The 21,750-nt window shown below is 40.8% G+C and overlaps 2 protein-coding genes across 3 annotated transcripts in view; both read left to right on the top strand.

Annotated features, from left to right (window-relative positions):
• Nrx-IV (neurexin-4) overlaps window positions 1-11,230 on the top strand; it is a 79,873-nt gene extending 68,643 nt beyond the window's left edge. For both annotated transcript variants that reach the window (XM_065233142.1, XM_065233141.1), the window contains exons 4-10: window positions 5,564-5,705; window positions 5,766-6,136; window positions 6,202-6,722; window positions 7,754-9,303; window positions 9,365-9,889; window positions 9,954-10,088; window positions 10,163-11,230. In XM_065233142.1, coding sequence (XP_065089214.1) covers window positions 5,564-5,705; window positions 5,766-6,136; window positions 6,202-6,722; window positions 7,754-9,303; window positions 9,365-9,889; window positions 9,954-10,088; window positions 10,163-10,353 — 3,435 coding nt within the window. In that variant the 3' untranslated portion in view covers window positions 10,354-11,230. The remainder of the gene's footprint in view (window positions 1-5,563; window positions 5,706-5,765; window positions 6,137-6,201; window positions 6,723-7,753; window positions 9,304-9,364; window positions 9,890-9,953; window positions 10,089-10,162) is intronic.
• The window catches only part of LOC135710557 (circumsporozoite protein-like), a 257,106-nt gene that overhangs the window by 125,574 nt on the left and 109,782 nt on the right, over window positions 1-21,750 (top strand). The window lies entirely within an intron of this gene.

Below are 21,750 nucleotides of genomic sequence, written 5' to 3'. Positions count from 1 at the left end.
CATACGTTTCTGACTTAGATTCGATACGAAGACGAAGAAGATTCTGGACGATCCCAAAGATGATTCTAGACTGTCCTAACAGAAATTCCAATCGTTTTCGACAGGGATGACATAGATTCGAGACGCTCCAGCAGAAGATTCCATACGTTCCTGTCGCAGGTTCTAGAAGTTCCGACGATGATTACAGACGATACGAAAGGTGATTCCAGCCGACTTTCCAGACATAAAATCAAAACATCTTCGACAGATGGAGATTCGAGACGTTCTTAACTTGAAATAAAGATGTCTCTAACTTAGTTTTGTGACGTTCTCGAAGGAGATTCCACAAGTTCCTGACTGAGATTCCATTCGTTCTCGATTTGAATTTGGTTGAAGGTTCCAAATGTTCTGATTCTAAGATTTTTCAAAGGAGAATAGAGACGATTATAACTTGGATTACTGACGTTCTTAACTTAGATTCGAGACGTTCTCGACGGAGATTCCAGACGTTCCTGAAGATGATTCCAGACTTTCCCAGCGGAGATTTCAAATATTTTCGACGAAGATTTTAAAAGATCCCAACTTGTTTATTGGACGTTCTGAACGGATATTCCAGACGTTCTGAATGAAAGTACCAAAATTTTCCGTCAGAGATTGCAGAATTTCCTCACGGAGGTTTCATCTGTGTCCGAAGACGATTCCAGACTCTCTGGACGGAGATTAGAGACGTTCGTAACATTCCAGGCGTGCCGGACTTAGATTCGAGACGTTCCCTAAGAGGATTATGAACGATTCCAAAGATGATTCGAGACTTTCCAAACAAAATCTTCAATCGTTTTCGACAGGGATGACTTAGATTCGAGACGCTGCAGCAGAAGATTCCAGCCCTTCCTGATGGAGGTTTCTGCCAGAAGATCCCAAGATGATTCCGGCAGACTTTCCAGATAGAAACTCAAAACGTTTTCGACGGAGATTCGAGGCGTTCTCAACTTGGAATAAGGATGTCCCTCACTTAGATTCGAGAAGTTCTCAAAGGAGATTCCAGAAGTTTCTGACTGAGTCCGTTGTCGATTTGGCGTTCCCGGCGATGATTTAAGACTTTCCCCTCGTCGGTTCCAGATGTTCCCAAAGATGATTCCAGACTTTTTCGATGGAGATTAGAGACGTTTGTTACTTGGACTCCAGACGTGCCTGACTTTGATTTGAAACTTTTCCGACGAGGACTCCAGACCTTTTCGAAGAAGATTCCGGACGGTCAAGACGGAGATTTCAAACATTGTCGGCGATGATTTTAAAAATTCCAACACTTGGTTATTAGACGTTCTGAACCGAGATTTCAGACGTTCCTAATGGAAGTTCCAGACTATCATGGTAGAGATTTCATCTGTTCCCCAAGATGATTCCAGACTTTCTCGACGGTGATTAGAGACGTTTGTTACTTGAATTCCATACGTTTCTGACTTAGATTCGATACGAAGACGAAGAAGACTGTCCTAACAGAAATTCCAATCGTTTTCGACAGGGATGACTTAGATTCGAGACGCTCCAGCAGAAGATTCCAGACGTTCCTGTCGCTGGTTCTAGACGTTCCGAAGATGATTACAGACGATACCAAAGATGATTCCAGTCGACTTTCCAGACAGAAAATCGACAAAGATTCCCGACTATCCCGATGGAGATTCGAGACGTTCTTAACTTGAAATAAAGATGTCCCTAACTTAGTTTTGTGAAGTTCTTGAAGGAGATTCCACAAGTTCCTGACTGAGATTCCATTCGTTCTCGATTTGAATTTGGGATGTTCCTGGTGGAGACCTTCCCCATGAAGGTTCTCAACATGATCTTAACTTAGATTCGAGGCGTTCTCGACGGAGATTCCAGACGTTCCTGAAGATGATTCCAGACTTTCCCAGCGGAGATTTCAAATATTTTCGACGATGATTTTAAAAGATCCCAACTTGGCTATTGGACGTTCTAAATGGAGATTCCAGACGTTGCTAATGGAAGTACCAGACTTTCCCGACCGAGGGTGCAGACTTTCCTCACGGACGTTTCATATGTGTCCGAAGACGATTTCAGACTTTTCCCAGAGACGTTCGTAACATGAATTCCAGACGTGCCTGACTTAGATTCGAGACTTTCCCGAAGAGGATTCTGAACGATTCCAAAGATGATTCGAGACTTTCATACCAGAAATTTCAATCGTTTTTGGACAGGGATGACTTAGATTCGAGACGCTCCAGCAGAAGATTCCAGACCTTCCTGATGTAGGTTCTAGACGTTCCGAAGATGATTCCAGACGATCCCAACGATGATTCCGGCAGACTTTCCAGATAGAAAATCAAAAAGTTTTTGACAGGGATTCTGGAATTTCCCGACGGAGATTCGAGGCGTTCTCAACTTGGAATAAAGATGTCCTTGACTTAGTTTCGAGACGTTCTCAAATGAGATTTCTGACTGAGATTCAGTTGTTCTCGATTTGGATTTGAGCCGCTTCCGGTGGATGTTCCAGATGTTCTCAACCAGACTTTTTCGATGGAGATTAGAGCTGTTAAAATTTAATACTTATGTGATTTCTATGACAATGACCAACAAGCCTGTTTTTGTTACGGTCAGTTTGTGAAGTGTGAACAAATTACAAATTCAAGACCAACAATTGAAATGGCCTTAACTCCATTTTGCAAACAAACCTGTTTAGACTTAGACTTTAATTTCATTCTTAACTTCCCACTAAACTGATTCAAAATGGTTGCTTCCTTGACCTGATTTATGGTTCTGTAACTGACAGGTTTTCGTTATGCTATGAATAAATTACAAATTACAAAACCTTGTAAGGCCATTTTCTCGCGAACCGAAACCTTCATTCGCAAACCTAAACCACAATCGGGTAGAGGAGAATTTCTCCTACCTTTTCATTATGTTGGTTTGCCTTTGCGGACTTTGGTTCGCGAGAAAATGGCCTTACAAGGTTTGTTTACAAAATGGAGTTAAGGCCATTTCAATTGTTGGTCTTGAATTGATAGTTGAATATGTGTCTGACAACAACAACAACAACAGGCTTGTTTGTTGTTGTCATGGTAACTACAACATCTTTCTGAATACTTGAACCAAAGGTACAGTGGTGAAATACAAAAATCCCCCATAGTGATTCCTTCCTACAAACTTCAAATCATTTGCGTGACCTCGAAACCTTCATCAATCTTTACCATTTTATGCATATCAAGACCAACAATTGAAAAGGCCTCAACACCATTTTGTAAACAAACTTTGTAAGGCCATTTTGTCGCGAACCTAAGTCCGCCAACACAAACTAATAGCGAATTCGTTTATTATTCAGTTCAAACCTGGATCGGGTATCAAGATTCGGTCTGCTTGTTTTCAGACAAACGTCAGTTTGATCGTTTGTTTTTAAAACCCAGCTCAGGTTGAGGTTCGCACTGACAAAAAGTTCGGTTTCGCACTGGGTTGGAACTGGTTCCAACACCGATAATAAACGAATTCGCTATAACAAAATGAACAGGTAGTGGAAATTCTCCTCTACCCAATTGTGTTTTAGGTTTGCGAATGTAAGTTTCGGATCGTGAGAAAATGGCCTTACACACGGTTAGAAAAAAGTACCCAAAAGTAAGTTACTTTCACTCATCATCATATAGTGCAGGAACCCAAAGGTAGGTAAAGCGGGTCAAAGTAGTTTTCATTTACTTGTGTGCAATTCATATGGAATTTTCCACTAGCTTTCTACCCAAAAGTAAGTTAGTTGTACCCAAAAGTAGGTAAACATGATTATACGCAACGTTGGGTTCTCACACTTTACTACCCCTTTTGGGTGGTTTTGCTCCTCTGTTTTTGACAACATTAGAAGGAGAAAAGGAGACTAACTAGTCAAAAGTAAGTAAAAGTGAACTTTCCGTTGGGTTTTTTTTTCTTACCGTGCAAGGTTTGTTTCGAGGGGGCGACACATCTAAATCTCAATTCTAGATGCTCGAAAAATCTCACACTAGTGAATAAATCTTCGAAAAATCTTCTTTCATTTCTCGCATCTACTTGCATCGCGCATCATCTTTTTGCAAATCTTCAAAATCGTGATAGATCTTCTTTCTATCTTCTCAGCGAAAGTTTGAGAGCTTGCGACAGGTGTGTTATAGGGATTGATTGAAGGGTTTAACGGCTCTTTCAGTCTTTTTACTGCAGCAAAAACGTTGTATTGCTTCAACTCTCCGACGTTTCGGTGATATATTTCACCATTTTCAAGGATTTCTACAAATAAGAGGATTTAGAAAATTGGATAGGTACTGTGTTGGTTGTGTGGCTTACAGAGGCTACGTTTTTTTGTTAAGTGTTCATCTCAGCGTTCGCACAGCTAGCCACAGTAAAACACAATATTTCCTGCATAGTAGATAGAGTCGTCCCCCTCGGTTTGTTTACAAAATGGAGTTAAGGCCTTTTCAATTGTTGGTCTTGATATGCTCATATTTTGGGGATATGAATCAAACTGGAGGGCGGCCATAATGAGCCATAAACATGAGTACTTTTTTAATTATAAACATTCAAAGCCTGACGGTTTAAATAGGCCTTCAAGCACTATTGGAAAACTGTAGCATTTCCTGAAGTCTCTTGGTAACGTTAAGTCATACAACTTTCTGTTTCTTTGTTTGTTTACGAAGAACAGCTTAATAAGTGAATGTAATTAGAGACCTCAATACACCGGTAAGATTCTAGTTTACAGATTTTTTTTGCTATTGAAGTCCACTGCTACTTTCAATGGAAGTCCCTGCAAGTTGCTGAACTTGTCCCAATGAGCTCTTTGGACTTGTTCTTGATGTTCACTGGTCATAGGGATTTCTCCCTAGAGGGTTTACCAAGGACTTTCCCTAGATGTTTTCTGGGCTTCGTGTAAGAGTCTTTTAGAACTCTTCCAGGTTATGTAATTCTAATAGCGAATTCGTTTATTATTCAGTTCCAACCTGGATCGGGTATCAAGATTGGGTCTACTTGTTTTCTGACAAACGTCAGTTTGCTCGTTTGTTTTTAAAACCTAGCTCAGGTTGAGGTTCACACTGACAAAAAGTTCGGTTTCGCACTGGGTTGGAACTGGTGTTAACCCCGATAATAAACGAATTCGCTATAAGATGCATTTCGTAACGTTTGTGATTCCTAGAATTCTTTTGACAGGCTTGAGAATTGCTTAATTATATGGAGATTTAAAAAAAAATCATTAAGGCTTTTGAAAATGTTAAGAATTCTGCAGCAAGCTGCTGAATGATGTTTGAACATATCTAAATCATTTGTGTTCTCAATTTTCTTATGTTTTTTTTTTGTTACAGCATTAAACGAAACTGGTGTTAATCAAAATAATAATTTTTCGTTAGTCATATAGTAGATAGGTTAAAACCTCCGCATCAGTAACACCATGTGCATGCAATCGTAGCATATTTAACAACATTACATTTAATCACACTTACCAGTAGTCAAAACAATAGTTTCAAAAGATCCCCAACCACTAGGTTCATTGCGTTGTGCTGTCAAAATTTTCACCTAAAGCACCTGTCATCTCCGAAGCTTACTAACCGCATTTTTTCCATTAAAGCTCTTCAAAGGCAACAAAGACGGCGACTCCACTCGTCACAATTCGTTCGAAGTGCCCATCATTGCCCAGTGGATCCGGATTAATCCGACCCGCTGGCAGAACCGTATCTCGCTCCGCGTCGAACTGTACGGATGTCACTATGGTAAGACCACATTTGGAATCCGCTTCCATTCAGAGTTAACCCGCGTGCTTAATTTTACAGAATCCGAGAACGTCTACCTCAACGGAACGGGCCTGATTCGGTACGATCTGCTGCGGGATCCCATTTCAGCTACGCGGGAAACAATCCGGTTCCGGTTCAAGACCGCCCAAGCCAATGGGATTTTGCTGTACTCAAGGGGAACACAGGGTGACTACCTGGCGTTGCAGATCAAGGACAATCGGATGGTGCTGAACATGGACCTGGGATCGCGAATCATGACTTCGCTGTCGGTGGGCAGTTTGTTGGATGATAACATCTGGCACGATGTGGTCATCTCGAGAAACCGAAGAGACATCATGTTCAGCGTGGATCGTGTGATCGTGGAGAAGAAGATCAAGGGCGAGTTCGATAAGCTGAATCTTAATCGAGCGGTGAGCTTCTTTGTCTGCATCTAATTTTGATAAGGGATTTTAAGATTTGGTTTTCCGTTTTTTAGTTCTATATCGGAGGTGTCCCCAACATGCAAGATGGTTTGATTGTTCAGCAAAATTTTACCGGGTGTATCGAAAATCTGTACCTCAATGCAACGAATTTCATTCGGGACATGAAGCAAGCCTACGAAGAGGGTGAACATCTGCGTTACATCAAAGTGCACGTCAATTACAACTGTCCGGAGCCGCCGATCAGTCCGGTAACGTTTCTGACACGGGGATCGCACGCGCGGCTGAAAGGATACTATAGTGTGAAGCAGCTGAACGTGAGCTTCTCGTTCCGAACGTACGAAGATAAGGGCTTGATGTTGCATCACGATTTCCTGCGTGGCTCGGTTAAGGTGTACCTGGAGGATGGAAAGGTGAAGGTCGCGTTGAAGAACGCAAATGAGGAAAGTGCACCGGAGACGGTGCTGGATAACTACGACGAGCAGTTTAACGATGGAAATTGGCACTCACTGATGTTGGCGATCAAGAAGGACAGCTTGGTGCTGAGCGTTGACGAGCGCCCGATGGAGACTGTCAAGTAAGTTTTTGGGGGTGGTTCTTAAATTTTTACCGGAAGAGAAGTAAAGCCGTTGGTCCCCGGTCCATGAGATGATGGGTCAATAGGTAGGGTCCAGGTGTGGGAGCTGCCTTCCTGCGTCGGTAGCATTGGTACTTAGTACGGAAAACAAGAGCGACGGAAATATAAACAAAGCATCAGAGAGGTTCAGCAAACTTCAGATAAATTTGGATAAGTTTGAACCTGCACACCTCAGAGCTGAGCTGTCAGCTGGTGTCGTCAGGGAGGTATTCAAGGAATTTCATAAGCTTTCAGTTGGCTCTAAAAGAGCTCAGCGGGTGTTAAGAATACTTGATGCAAGGTCGAGGATGCTTTGAGAAGTTCATAATCTTCAAGGACTTCCATAACCTTTTATTCACTATTCAGGAAACTTCAGAAATTTCCGGAGCAGCTTCCTAGAATGGTATCAAAATTTATCGAAAAATGTTCCCAATGATGGCAGAAGGCCTAAAAATCGTCTGAACTTGCCCCGGAAGGCCTTGGAACTTTCGGTGGAAGCCATTTGGACATACTCTGAAGACTCTCAGTATTGCCCTGGAATTGATTGCGTTGGAGCTGGAGGCCCTCTGAACTTATTCAGTGCGTCCTCTGAACTTGCGTTGACTTAGACTGGAGACCTTAAAGACTTGCTCATTAGGTGCTTTGAATTTGAATAGAGCATCATCTACATTTATCCTGTAAACCCTTCTCTGTAGGTTCCTCTTCCCAAATCATTTTCAAAATTGAAAAAAAGAATAATTTAACAGCAAACACCTAATATCAATAAATATATCCATCAACCACGCAGGGACATTTTGAAAGCCGAATCAAACCCAGACGGCAGGTAACGTTTCTTTAATTCTACTGTGTGTTTGCTTATCCAAGCTTCCCTTCCGCTTACTAAGCTAAAACGAGTGCAGTGGCTTCTAAATCGAGTGAAGCTTTTGGATTCTTCAATCCTTCCCCATCTCTAAGATCTCAATCATATTCAACAATAATTTTCCTTCCGACAGATTGCTGGACATCAGCACCGGTGAGCTGTACTACATCGGCGGCGGTAAAACGAAGGACGGTTTCGTCGGTTGCATGCGAACCATCGTCATCGACGGCAACATTCGACCGCCGTCGGATTGGAAAGAGGAAGATTTCTGCTGCAAAGGAGAGATGCTGTTCGACGCCTGCCACATGATCGATCGCTGTAATCCGAACCCTTGCAAGCACAACGGAGTTTGCAAGCAAAATTCTCTGGAGTTCCAGTGTGACTGTTCGGGAACTGGCTACGCTGGAGCCGTGTGTCACACTTCGTTGAATCCGCTGTCCTGCCAGGCGTACAAGAATGTTAACGTTGTGCAGTCGAGGACCACTATCAACATCGACGTGGACGGAAGTGGCCCGCTGGCACCGTTCCCGGTGACATGCGAATTCTACTCAGACGGTCGGGTGATAACGGTGTTGAGCCACAGCTCGGAGCATACGACCAGGGTGGATGGCTTTTCGGAGCCGGGATCGTTCGAACAGAATATCATCTACGAAGCCGATCTGCCGCAGATTGAGGCACTGCTGAATAGGTCGCAGTCCTGCTGGCAGCGGTTAAACTACGCTTGTCGATCGTCAAGGTTGTTTAACTCGCCATCTGAAGCGGAGAACTTCCGACCATATTCGTGGTGGGTTTCACGACACAACCAGCCTATGGATTACTGGGCGGGTGCGTTGCCAGGCTCGAGAAAGTGCGAGTGCGGTATTCTGGGGACCTGTGTTGATCCGACTAAGTGGTGTAACTGCGACGCGAACAGCTTGGAGTGGCAGGAGGATGGGGGAGAGATTCGAGAGAAGGAATATCTACCGGTGAAGGCGTTAAGGTTTGGTGATACAGGAACTCCGGTCGATGAGAAACTGGGTCGCTATACGTTGGGTCCGCTGAAGTGCGAGGGAGACGACCTGTTCAACAATGTGGTGACGTTCCGTATCAAGGACGCAACCATCAACCTACCGCCCTTCGATATGGGTCACTCGGGTGATATCTACTTCGAGTTCAAGACAACCGTTGAGGACGCCGTGATTCTGAATGCACGAGGTCCTACGGATTTCATTCGGTTGATCATTGTGGGCGGTACGAAGCTGCTGTTCGAGTACCAAGCCGGTACGGGAACTCAAAAGGTTTATGTGGAGACTAGCTACTGGCTTAGCGATGACCATTGGCATTCGGTGAGCGTCGAGCGTAATCGTAAGGAGGCTCGATTGGTGGTTGATGGATCGATTCGAGCTGAAGTTCGCGAGCCTCCGGGTCCGGTTCGGGCGCTGTATTTGACTTCGGAGCTGGTGCTGGGTGCTAGCATCGACTACCGGGATGGATTCGTTGGGTGCCTTCGGGCGTTCTTGCTGAATGGAAACCATGTGGATCTGAGGAGCTACGCAGAGCGAAAACTGTACGGTGTTACTCCGGGATGTGTTGGTCGTTGCGAGTCTAATCCATGTCTGAACAACGGAACGTGTACGGAACGGTATGATAACTTCCTTTGCGATTGCCGTTGGAGTGCATTCAAGGGGCCGATTTGCGCTGATGGTGAGTGGGCTGTAGAGTTGATTTTAACTTCTAATTGTTAACCAAATTGTTCTGTTTGCAGAAATCGGAGTCAACATGAAGGCCAGTTCGATGATCAAGTACGACTTCCAGGGTGCGTTCCGTTCGACGCTGCACGAACGCATTCGTGTCGGATTCACCACTACCAATCCGAAGGGCTTCCTGCTGGGATTCTTCTCCAGTCAAACGAAGGAATATCTGACGATCATGGTTTCGAATTCGGGTCACATTCGAGTGGTGTTCGATTTTGGCTTTGAACGGCAGGAGTTGATCTATCCGACGAAGAACTTCGGATTAGGCCAGTACCATGACGTGCGGTTTTCGAGAAAGAATGGCGGATCTACGGCCGTGCTGCAGATCGATGACTACGAACCACAGGAGTACAACTTTGATATCAAGGATTCGGCTGATTCTCAGTTCAACAACATCGAATACATGTACATCGGAAAGAATGAAACGATGAAGGATGGTTTCATTGGATGTATTTCAAGGGTACAGTTTGACGACATCTATCCATTGAAGTTCCTGTTCCAGGAGAACCCTCCACCAAATGTAAAGTCGTTGGGAAGTGAGTACAAAGGCGGATGTTTTTGGAAAGGTCAGATTATAACGATCAAACATTTTGATTCTAGCTCCCCTGACGGAAGATTTCTGCGGAGTGGAACCGGTAACGCATCCTCCGATTGAGGTCGAGACTCGTCCTCCACCAGAGGTGGACGAAGATAGGCTGCGCGATGCCTATGGACCGGATACTGCTGTCTTGGGAGGTATGTTTACACCTTGAAGAAGACTTTGAAATCCCAACGAAACTTCTGACATTGTTGAACTTCTCCATTTCCAGGTGTCCTAGCAGTTCTCATCTTGCTATTTATAATCATGGCCATCTTGATTAGTCGCTATATGAACCGCCACAAGGGCGAATATTTGACGCAAGAGGACAAGGGTGCCGATGCGGCTCTTGATCCGGACGATGCGGTAGTGCAATCGACTACCGGTCATCAAGTAACCAAACGAAAAGAGTGGTTTATTTAATTTTTTGAAAGCTATGAGGGACTTTCTTTTCCAAAAAAAAAAACAAACCAACCAACAAATCAACAATTAACAGCAGCTGTATATAATGTGTTCAACACGCGTACATCTATTTTCTTCCGTTTTTAAGTTGATTGTCCGTATTGCTAGAAAACATAATCTTTTTCTATGCAACATCTACCTACCTACTTCCGAGCATGTCTTTCACATCACTTATTAACTTAGTAAGCCAGATTCATCCGATTCAAACGGGACATTAACTGGAATCAAAGTAGGCCTTGAAGACACGCAGAGAAAAACGGAAGCAGCATTTCGATTAGTTCTTTTGTTTTGAATTTTATTTCATAAGGCGATAGATTTTTTATTATTACTGATTTTAGCCGTCCATTATCGTACTTTCTTTTAATTAATTAATTAATTAATTTCAAACAATCGAATGATAATCTGAGTTAGAGCTTAAGGGCGTTTATTAAGTTCGAAACAGTTGGTTCATTTCTATCGAATGAACGGACATAAAATAAATAATTATCTTTCAATGCAAAACAGAATCGGAAAGCGAGGGGAGAAAGTTTATAAATTTTAACAGTGTAGGTTTAGTGTACTGCGGTTATAGTTGTTTAGAATCTCGTTCTTTCATTTCCGGCAAATTTTTTAGAGCGCAGAGTGAAGCATGAAGACATTGAAACATTCGCCGAATCCGACGAATGTTTCACGATGTGTAGCATTTCAAAAATCTTCTTCTTTTCTAAGCAAACAAATGAGAGAAAAACTACAAAGAATGCAACCATTTACAGAAACCGGTAAAGTTCGGTCGAGTTTACATCTGAAGACATGTCAGAAGTGTAAATAGTTTTTCAAATACAAAAACAAAGTAACGAAATGCGTGTGTGTGTGTTTTATTCAATCAAGAAAGAAGGGTCAGTTTTTGATTGGCATGTTGCAAAAAGGGTCGGGCGTCAAGTAGTTGCAACATTTATAGGTTGCATTGCGTTGCGTCATACTTTGTGTGTCGTGCAACGCCGAAAGCTCTTCATTGTACGTTAGAGCATTTGAAGCTTTTTTCGGATTATTTGATCTGTTTCGCCATAAAAGCGGTATAAAATTCTCATTCATGCATAACATAAATTCTAATGTACATAGTGGGAACGTTATGCAACACGATTTCTTACAGTCATATTCTTTACTGTTTTATAGGATAATTGAAGGCAACGGTAAAACATTTTCCTATTAACGTCAGGAGGGTGAACAATGTTCTTGCGCACTCAATTTTTGCCAAACGGTGCTCTGAAATTTTGTAGGAATTCACACTTAGAAATTATCGCCAACTTCGGTAATTTTTTCGGAATCTCAACTGCTGAACTGTTCGGTAAAATTAAGGCAGTTTAGTTTAACCATAGAGGTTACTCTAAGACCAGAAGGTCCCGAAGAAACGTGCTCAACTTTTTGGCTCAGCTCTGGTACTATCTTCGGTCCCAAGCTAATCGATTCACCCCTCGAAACATAGGAAAATCCACGAACCTCTCATTTTATCTGTCAAACTTCCAAAGCGAATCAAGACAAACATAGTGTAGTACTGGAATTTATACTAGAATGAGGTACGTTAAATGATTTGCTTGGGACCAGTAGGCTAGTCAAGTAGTGAGACAATTTTAAATCGTTAGTTTCCAACCGGTGGTTTAACTGTTTTAAAGCTACAGAAGAACGAAGACGACAACAATATCTGAGTTTGTTCATTTCACCCTGGACGATAATAGGAGAATTAATAGTTGAGAGCTTTCTATGCCAACCAATTTCTATGCATGAATTTGCATATTGTGTGGCAAACACAATTATACCATAGAGGTAACTCTAAGATCAGAAGGTCCTGAAGAAACGAGCTCAACTTTTTGGCTCAGCTCTGGTACTATCTTTGGTCCCAAGCTAATCTAAGCACCCCTCGAAACATAGGAAAATCCACGAACCTCTCATTTTATCTGTCAAACTTCCAAAGCGAATCAAGACAAACATACTGGAATTTATACTAGAATGAGGTACGTTAAATGATTTGCTTGGGACCAATAGGCTAGTCAGGTAGTGAGCCAATTTAAAATCGTTATTTTCGTATTGATTGTTGATTATACTCTATGTCCAGGCGAAAAAATTTACAACCCGACCGGACCGGGAATCGAACCAGCCTTAGGCTTTGTAATACGTTATCTTATCTAATCAAATACAAACGTAGTAAGAACGAGAAAGTATCCTGGATAATGATTAGGTTAGATAACGGCTAATAATTTTTCTTGTCATTATTGATGTTTGAAGCGTATCTGAGATACTGCAAGGGGTAGGTCACTCTACACACCTATTTCGAGTCAATATTTTTTTTTATTTCTTCAGTGTCAACACTTCAAAGAGGCGTAATTGCTTTTGTAAACAATAGTTTTAGCCGTCGATTTTTCGCGAATAAAAGCTCACACACGAAAAATAATGATACCAACAGGTAGAGGAACGTTTGCATGGCTAATTTGGAGAGGTGAGCTTGTAAAAAATCAACGGCTAAAGTCATTGTTTACAAAAGCAATTACGCCCCTTTCAAATGTTGACATTGACTTATATTCTGGAATGTTTGACAACCCGGTATTTCTGACAGCTTGAATGTTTTGGTTCGAGATCGCAAGGATAACATTGACATCGGTCCAGCAGCAACCAAGAAAACAGGTCCTCTCACTATCACGAGACGAAACTACCTATCATTAGCTTTCTTGTCATTTGTCAATGATTTGTATTTGTATTTGAATTTAAAATAATTCATCCGACAATTTAGTCTTAATGAATAAAATTAGAGCTAATTTAACACAGGCCTAATCCGATTTACAAAACGTTCGGTTGGTTGATCTAACTGATTTAGATGAATTTAAGCAAACAACCGTATGCAATCGGTAGCTCGATCGGTACACAGCAAAAAAAGTTGTTGAATATTACATCGAAACTGCTGCAACCAGGTCAATCCATCGGTTGTGTAATATCACATTGCACGATGTACATCGATTTTGCGAACAAAATTACATCCATTGATGTAATATTGTAGCTGCTTTTTGCTATTACATCATTATTTCATACATCAGCTTGAATTACGTTGATCGATATTACATTTTTTTTGCTGTGTAGAGGGACTATATTATTAAGATTTCCTCGGTACAAGTAACTTTAATAGCATTAAATGAGCTACCCAAGTAGCACACTTGTCACTGAACAGTTGTATTTACTTGTATGCAACTTATTTCCGTCACAACCAAGTTGCATCAATGCATTTTGATGGACGTGTGCAGCTTGGGTAGTAACATAGAGGTAACTCTAAGACCACTGGGTCCCGAAGAAAATCATTATTATTTTTGGCTCACTCAGTACCAGAACAACGGTCCCAAGCAGTCCCAAGCTATTTCACTCACCCCTGCATGTTCTGCATGAATCCACACACCCCTGATGTTATCTGTCAAACTTTCATAGCGAATCAAAACAAACATAGTGTAGTAATAGAATTTCAACTAGAATAGGGTACGTTAATCGTTTGCTTGGGACCAATAGGCTACTAAAGTGGTGAGCCAATTTAAAATCGTTAGTTTCGTATTGATTGTTGGTAGTAATTACAATGATCACAACCAGTGTCTGTTTTTATCATTTACCATCACACGCAAGGAGTATCGCTTCAACCCAGTGTAAATGAATTTAGTTTGTTTTGAAAATCTTCGCTGTTACGCACGAGCGGAATGAACAAATGAGTTCATTATACATCAACGAGTACACGTTTGTTGATATTCTCCAGTGCTTGATTATCGAACCCAAAATTGTCACAAATCAGAAATGATCCTCAAAAGCAAAATAATCAAATTCATTTTGGGCAAAATAATTATTTTGAATATTGTCGACTCCAGAGCCTAAAACCGGGATTTTATCATCAGTTCAGCTTGAGGCAATAATTTACCATCGGTTTGTGTGTAAAAACTAATACGACACGTCCTTATACCCCGGACAGACTATAGCTTATATCATGTAATATAGGCTGTCTTGCAATGAGCACTCATACATCTAGTTTTCACTGGAAATCCAATGTATGAGTGCTCATTGCAAGACAGCCTATATTACATGATATAAACCATAGTCTGTCCAGGGTATTAAGCGCTATATATGAGTAAAATGAAAATAATCATTTTGCATTTGATCCTCAAAATCATCCCCACCAAGATGAAGACGAATATTAATATTGATAACAACGGAGGCGGATGTTCATTAATCCAGCCACGGATGAAGAAAAACAAATTATGACTACGATACTCAGAGCAGCGTTGCCAGATTGTTTTCAAGCTTATCGGTATCAAATGTTTAAAAAGTCGGTATTTATCGGTATTCATTATTTTAATTAATTTAAAATTTTTGCCTTTTTGTAGGCGAAAATTCAAACTTTTGGACTAAGAACGAAGTAGTAAGTCGGAAGAAATTTCCGAGAATATTTGAATTAGTCTCTTAATGATACTGAAAAAACTTCCAGAGAAAAAATAAAGAAGATCTTGCGGTGGAAGTTTGCAGGACATTCTAATAAATATCGGAAAAACATTCGATGAGGATCTTCCAAAACAAATATTGAGAAACTTCTGGCAAAAAAAAATCAGATAACAGTTCAGTTTTGGAAATTGGAAGGCAATTCCAGGGGAAGTCAGAATGACTTATGGAGAAACTTCCAGAGGACGAAAGAAACTTTCGAGAGAACTTCCTGTAGAAGATGCAAGAAACTTTTTGGAGGCGCTGGGAGAAAGTTCCTAAGGTAAATTGGAAGAAACTTATTGAAAAAGCTGGAAGCCAGAGGGCTTAAGGAACAGTCACAAGATACTTCAAGGAGCAGTTGGGGAAAAATCGGGAAGAAATAGATTTCTGGGCGATGTTAGCAACATTTCCTGCAATATTCCTGATATTTATAAAACATCCCTGAATCCCCACAATGTCTCTGAAATTTTCAGAACATTCATGAACTGCACTTCGGAATAGCCCTTAATTCCTTGGAACTCCTTGAAAGGTCTTGCAATTTTCCTAAAGTTAATGGGTCTGTTTTGAAGTTTAAAAAGTTTTCATTAACCTCTAGGAACTTTGCTGAAGTTTTTGGAAACTCACTCAGCTTCTCGGAACTCCTTTAAAGGATTAGAAATTTTCATCAATTTATGTGTCCTGATGTTCTCAGAACTTTCCTAAAGTTATCTCAATTAATCATGTTTTGTTGTTTTTGACATCATCCACATTCAGAGGGCCAGTCACTTTCGAATGTATGGGAATGGTAGGAAACCATTTGGAAATGCGTGAAAATTTTCAGTTTTTATTCATTATCGTCTTTATGGGCAGTTTTAGATGCACAAAAGTTGCACGAGTACATTACTATGGTGATAAGGTAAACACTCGTTTATTTGTTTCCTTCTGTGAAAGCATGTTTAGTCACAAATCGTGGATTTTCTGATATTCTCCATACTGCAAAAATGATTTTCCTACCACTGAAGGGGCGACATCTCTCGGATCTTCAGTATAGCTACTACTCAAATCATATAATTAATTCTCACTCCTGTTGAAGTGTCCTGAAAACGATTAAATTTCTATGAAGTTCTTTGGACTTGTGAAGTTTCCAAAATATTTCAGATGTTTCCTTAATTACTGGAGTTCTCTGGACTTTCCTGAAATTCCCGGGTTCTCAAACTTTAACAGCAGTTAATGAAACTGTCTTTAATTTATCGGAACTTACCCTTACATATCTTTAAACTTACTCAAAAGTCCGAACTATTTCCGAAAAGTTCCTGCAGTTTTCTTGAAGCTAATAGAACTGCAATAAATCTTTGTTAGCATTCCTGAAGTTCCGGGGAAGTTGAAAAACTGACGCGATAAGACTGCGAGGCTGGCGACGTGTGGTCATGGATCGAGTAGAGTGAAGACGACTTCTTCGGACAGCAGAGGACAACAAGGCGTGAGGGAAGCCGGAAGAAGCTTCCAAGGGAAGTCGAAATAGATTTCGGAAGGAATTGTAAAATAACTTACAGGGTAAGGTGGACGAAAATTCCTAGGGAAAGTTGAAAAATTAACATTTTTTTGTTCACTGAATAAAAGTATTTCCCGATTTTCAGGAATTACCAGGATGCGCCATCAGTTGTTTCTCGACCCCTTCGTAGCCAAAAAAGACGAGAAAATGGAAGCATTAGTCAAAAAAAGTATCAAGCATAAGACATTTTCAAAGAAGATTTTTTTTAGAGCTGGCTCAAAAATTTGAAAAGATAAAAGCCTCTCATATAGTTTCAGCGCGGGCGAGCAGTAATCATTTTGATTATTTAAAAAAAATCGGAATTAATCAGTATTAAAACTCAAAAATCGGTATTCTGAGAAACCTTATCTGTACATCGGTATACAGTTTGAAAATCGGTATAAATACCGGTAAATCGGTATATCTGGCAACGCTGACTCAGAGGTTGCCTTGATCAAGAGAATGTTGTTATGTCAAAATTCAGATTCATTAAGGTAGTTAGTCTATCTGTTAAGGTTGTTTTCATTTTCAGCTATGTTGAGTTTAGAAGGAATGATTTTTATCAGCACTGATCACAACACTGTCACGTTCTGCCATGACAAGAAAATCGATGAGATTTTGAAGAAAATCTCTATCATCGTTTTCTCATCCAATGATAGTGACAGAAGTATCTTTGTAAATATCGAGTAAGATTTTTCATTGAAAATGACATTTGCCAGCCCTGGTTGCAAATAACAATGGAAAATATTAGAGTCGGTGTATAATGAGTCACGCCAAGAGTGAAGCCAAGTCTACCTATTGAACTGTCAAACCGGCTACCTATCGTGCAAAGTACACAAACATTACGATGCTATTTAAGATCCACGAAAGGTATTGCAATAAAATATAAAACATAATCGAAGAAATGATCATAAACACGCAGTGAGCAATAAATTGTCATGGAATACGTTTGGTAAAGATCACTTATGAGAATTTCTACTATTTTTGGTTAAGATAATTTGACTAAATCATTGATATACATAATGATTTACTACAGCCGCTATTTTTTTCTCGCTGGAAGTCATTTGAAGTTGATGTAGAAGTCCTCTGTTGCCAAGTGAAAAGAAAGAGAATCTTTCGAAAACCGTGATGCGAGTTCAACTGTTTTTTCTCTTGGTGTGACTATACACCGACTCTAGAAAATATTAGGTAGAAGCCGCAATAGAAGCTACCACCGTCGGAGGAATCGTTGAAGGTTGTATCCCAGGACGATTGAATATTAAAGCAACGGTTTGATGAGGTACTACGGAAATTAAACCAGCACGCGCGATTGAGCGAGAAGCTCCCATTGCTAAGATATCAGCGTTTGCAAATGTCGTGCACACCTGTGACATCGATGGAAAAATGCCTCCTCAAAAGTGGTCACTACCTCAAGAGGGAACTGGTTGGACGGGAATCTAACACTACCTGATCGAGTTTAGATGATACGCCAACAAATACTTCGATTGCTACTGAGTATCGGATTGCTTGAGAGAGAATTGGGGGATAGGCGTTCATGTGAGTGAGACTTTTGTGTGAGTTGCGGCATGATTGAACTTACAGTGGTGGCCTTTAAATTAGCACAATAGCAATTTTCACAAAAACTAGCCAACTTTGGCATGTTGCAACTATTTTTTTGTTATAACCAATTGAGCTGATATTTTGACACAGAACTACAAATATGCTGAATTTTGCGTGTACGTAGCGCTTGCCAGAAATTAACGGGCTGGTTTAAAAATGGCTAACTAATGCAGTGGCCTTTCCTAAACCCGAATTGCTCTTTGAGAAAGATGTTATTATCATTTGAAAACACCAGCAGACGGCTGAGTTTGAGTATCAACTTTTCGAATAGCTTCGAGATGGAGGACTAGAGGCTGATGGGGCGATAGCTTTTGGCACTGGTAGGGTCTTTGCCAGGTTTGTGGATTGGAATGACTTTGGCCAACTTCCAGCATGCAGGGAAGTAGCCAAGCACCAAACACTTATTGAAGACCGCTGCAAGGTGTTCGAAGAAGTCAACACTCAAGTTTTTCAACTCGAGGTTTCATGTTCTCGGTTGATTTAGTCGCTGCTATCACCTCATCAGCCGATATTCTACTTTCGTCAGGTCGCTAGAGTCGCTGCCATTGCCTCCGATACTGCATGCTAGTGGGAACTCACCATGGCTTGGCCAAGGTTATGTGAATTCACAAAGTGTTGACCAAGTGCATTGGCCTTTTCAACTGGGGCTATTAGTAAGGATGGGTCCGAATCCTGAGGAGGATAGGAAAAAGGAGAGATGGGCCTGAGCTTATTTTTTAAAATCTTTGCCATTTTCCAGAATGGCTTAACACTTTTATATCTTCACTTAGCAGCAGAGGACAACCAGAAGCGGACTGAATATCTGAGGGAATTTGCGATAGATCTCGGATAAATAAACTAAACAGGTTGGTTTGAGGTTTCAACTTAAACTGATCAATCTTTTATTTCTCTGATCGCTGGTAAGCAGTGTTTACTGAAAACATCGCACGAAGATGAACGATGTTTGACATCCGCGCGTACGCATAGAAAGTGCACGGTAAAGGTGGATACTACAAGCACAATCTGGGAGAGATCGAATTTTGTTTGCAAAATCGATATTTCTGAGATCCATGATTTTGTTCAAACGGTTGCAGTTGGTCTTTAGGTTAAGCAGCCCAGAACGCTGGTTGTCGCCGCCAAAAGCTACTTTCTTCTCCGGTTAAGGAGAGTCTTTCGCTTTCAGGTCAGACACTGTTTCTCGATTCTAGGAGCTACTTTTTTCCCCGATTAAGGAGAGAAGTTTTCACTTCTAGGCCGAAAGTTCTTTCGGATTCAAAAAGAGAAGAATCTGGAGTAACCTACGAAACTTAATTTTATTCAACAAAATTGTACAAAGTGATCTTACAGCTACGTGTTGCATTAGCAACTTATAATTATGTAAAACTTTTACTTGGTTCGTCCAGGGTTTTACATATCCCTTTCAATACCGGACTTTTGACCTAATTTTGCCTATTCTATTAGCTAGGATTTCGATCGCCCTTGAAAGGGTAAATTTGTGTTATTTGGATCTTATATACTATGCCCTTTCAGATCTGGGATTTCTCGGGTTATCTTGTAAGTTTATTTCTTTTTGTAACTCAGATCTGATATGGCTCTACAAATAAGAATGAGACATTTGTAACGTTTAAACATTATAATTATATCCTTCGTTAAGGATAAACAGAGAGGGAAAGCTAAACGTAACCTAGATGCGCAAGCATGCCATGCGTGGGCGTGTTTATCCTACTTGAACGCAGAAACGTTCCTAAGTAAATACTGCAGTTAGATTATGTAAAACGAGCTCTCGCTCCTTTTGCCCTACTTTTCATTTCATATTCTTGGCCTTGGTATCAACGTCAGCTAGGGCTATGCAAACGGGATGCAACTATGTGGTTATCTTATGGTTTTGGTTTTAAATTAATTGCCTCGCGGTAACACTGGTACTGCCTACGAATCGTGTTGCGGAGTCTAATGAGGTATTTAGTGGGCCTGTCCAGGTTCAGAGTATTTCCCATCTGGCTGGATAGTGGTACATGTTGCTCCCTGGCCCGGGAAATCGCTTCATCCATGGAGCGCAGACACCGGTCGATGTCGTCGGTCGTTTCCGTGTGGCAGGGTTGCCTCCACTCACTTGATGTAAAAAAATGTTTTTCGGAATTACGAAATAATTCGATGTTATAATGGTTATTAGTACTTGAGATACAAGAAATGGTCGTGAAGTAGGTGTTTGAAACCTGGCAATTTAGCTTTCAGAGCGTTACAGTCAGTGATCTTAACTCAGAGTGAGCGCTCATGTATTGTGAAATCGCTGATTGTGAAATCGCTGATTGTGACGCACTGAAGCAATATTGTCAGGTTTAATGTTTCAAACACATACTTCACAACATCTTCTTGCAACTTACAAGTACTGATAACCATTATAACATCTAATGATTTCATATTTCCGAAAAACATTTTTTATAGCTAGTGAGTGGAAGCAACCCTACCGGGTGCGAGATGAAAAATGACAGGTGGGCAGGAACTCACGGTCTCCCAGTGTTGGTGAGTTCTTTGCCGTTAAAGGTCACTATTTTGCCATACAGAAATTAAAAACAAATTTTTTTTGGGCAAAGTTGGACGGTTGTTGACCTGTTTCATATGACCGGAAGGTGTACGCTGGTCACAAATGCCGTGCCAAACTGATTTCCTGCGCAATTAATCAACATTTGATGTGAATTTCACTAATAAACACGAGGAGCATTTCTTATAGCAAAACTTGCCATAACAAAATGGGCATAGTTCTTTTTAGTAAACAAACTAACACTTCTTCCGACTGTGTCACCTCTCTTACCCGCCTAGTACCGGGTAGACGTCATAGAGATTGCTAAAGTATGATTGTGTCAGTGATTTGTTTTCATCGGGAAAATTTTCCGCTATGAAGTTTTTTTTTCCCGATGAAAACATTTTGCGTATACGTATACGTGACGTAGTGTGCGAACGATAAACGTCAGCAATCTCTATAGTCGATACTGGTGTCAACGCAGTGTTGGAACTGCGAGCAATCTACCCGATGGTAGTTTCGCCGCCATGCTTGGAACTTGTTGACTAAGGAACCCACTTCAGCCACCACCGGATAGTGGTCCGAGCTGAGTTCCTGATACACGACAGCCCAACAAACAATACAGATTCACACACTGAGGCAAATAGACTTAAGAATTTCATAAGACTCGACTTATGAACGACAAATATGAATTTCATAAGCGCGACTTATGAAAGATTTCATCTAACATAACGTGGCTCTTATACGCCTTTAGCCATTCCATTTTCTTAAGCGTTGAAAGACGAGTGGTCAACACATGAACTCCGTAATCTCAACGTCCATGGCTCGGTTCCAGTCTGCTCCGATTTATTATTTTTTTGTCAACATTATTTTTCATAAGGCAAATCAATGAAATTCATACTGATTTCTTGTGGCTAAAACTCATAAATGTTTCTTATGGAATTCTTACGTTCTTTTGCCTGCGTGCAAGCATATATTGAATAAATGCTTTATAACAGTGTATAAATCTGAATAAAACGGGTTGTCAAATTATGTGCTGAAAAAACCTCATGGAGATCGATTGATGCGCCTTTATTTCGCTGTGTGCTGTGATTTTATTAATATACTTATTAAAAGCTATACATACAAACGATGACTGTCTTCCTGATTCAACACCAGAACTTTGATCTAATAACATACTGAATAATTGTAATTTGCATGTCTAATAAACGCTGAATAATCAAAAATTTGATCGAATAAGCTCTGTTACAACTCTTATATATCGGAATAAAAGCTT

Source organism: Ochlerotatus camptorhynchus, unplaced genomic scaffold, assembly GCF_037179485.1.
Source record: "Ochlerotatus camptorhynchus isolate MF236.1 unplaced genomic scaffold, CSIRO-AGI_Acam_v1.1 ptg000391l, whole genome shotgun sequence".
NCBI lineage: Eukaryota > Metazoa > Arthropoda > Insecta > Diptera > Culicidae > Ochlerotatus > Ochlerotatus camptorhynchus.
This window is presented reverse-complemented; position numbering and strand designations above follow the sequence as displayed.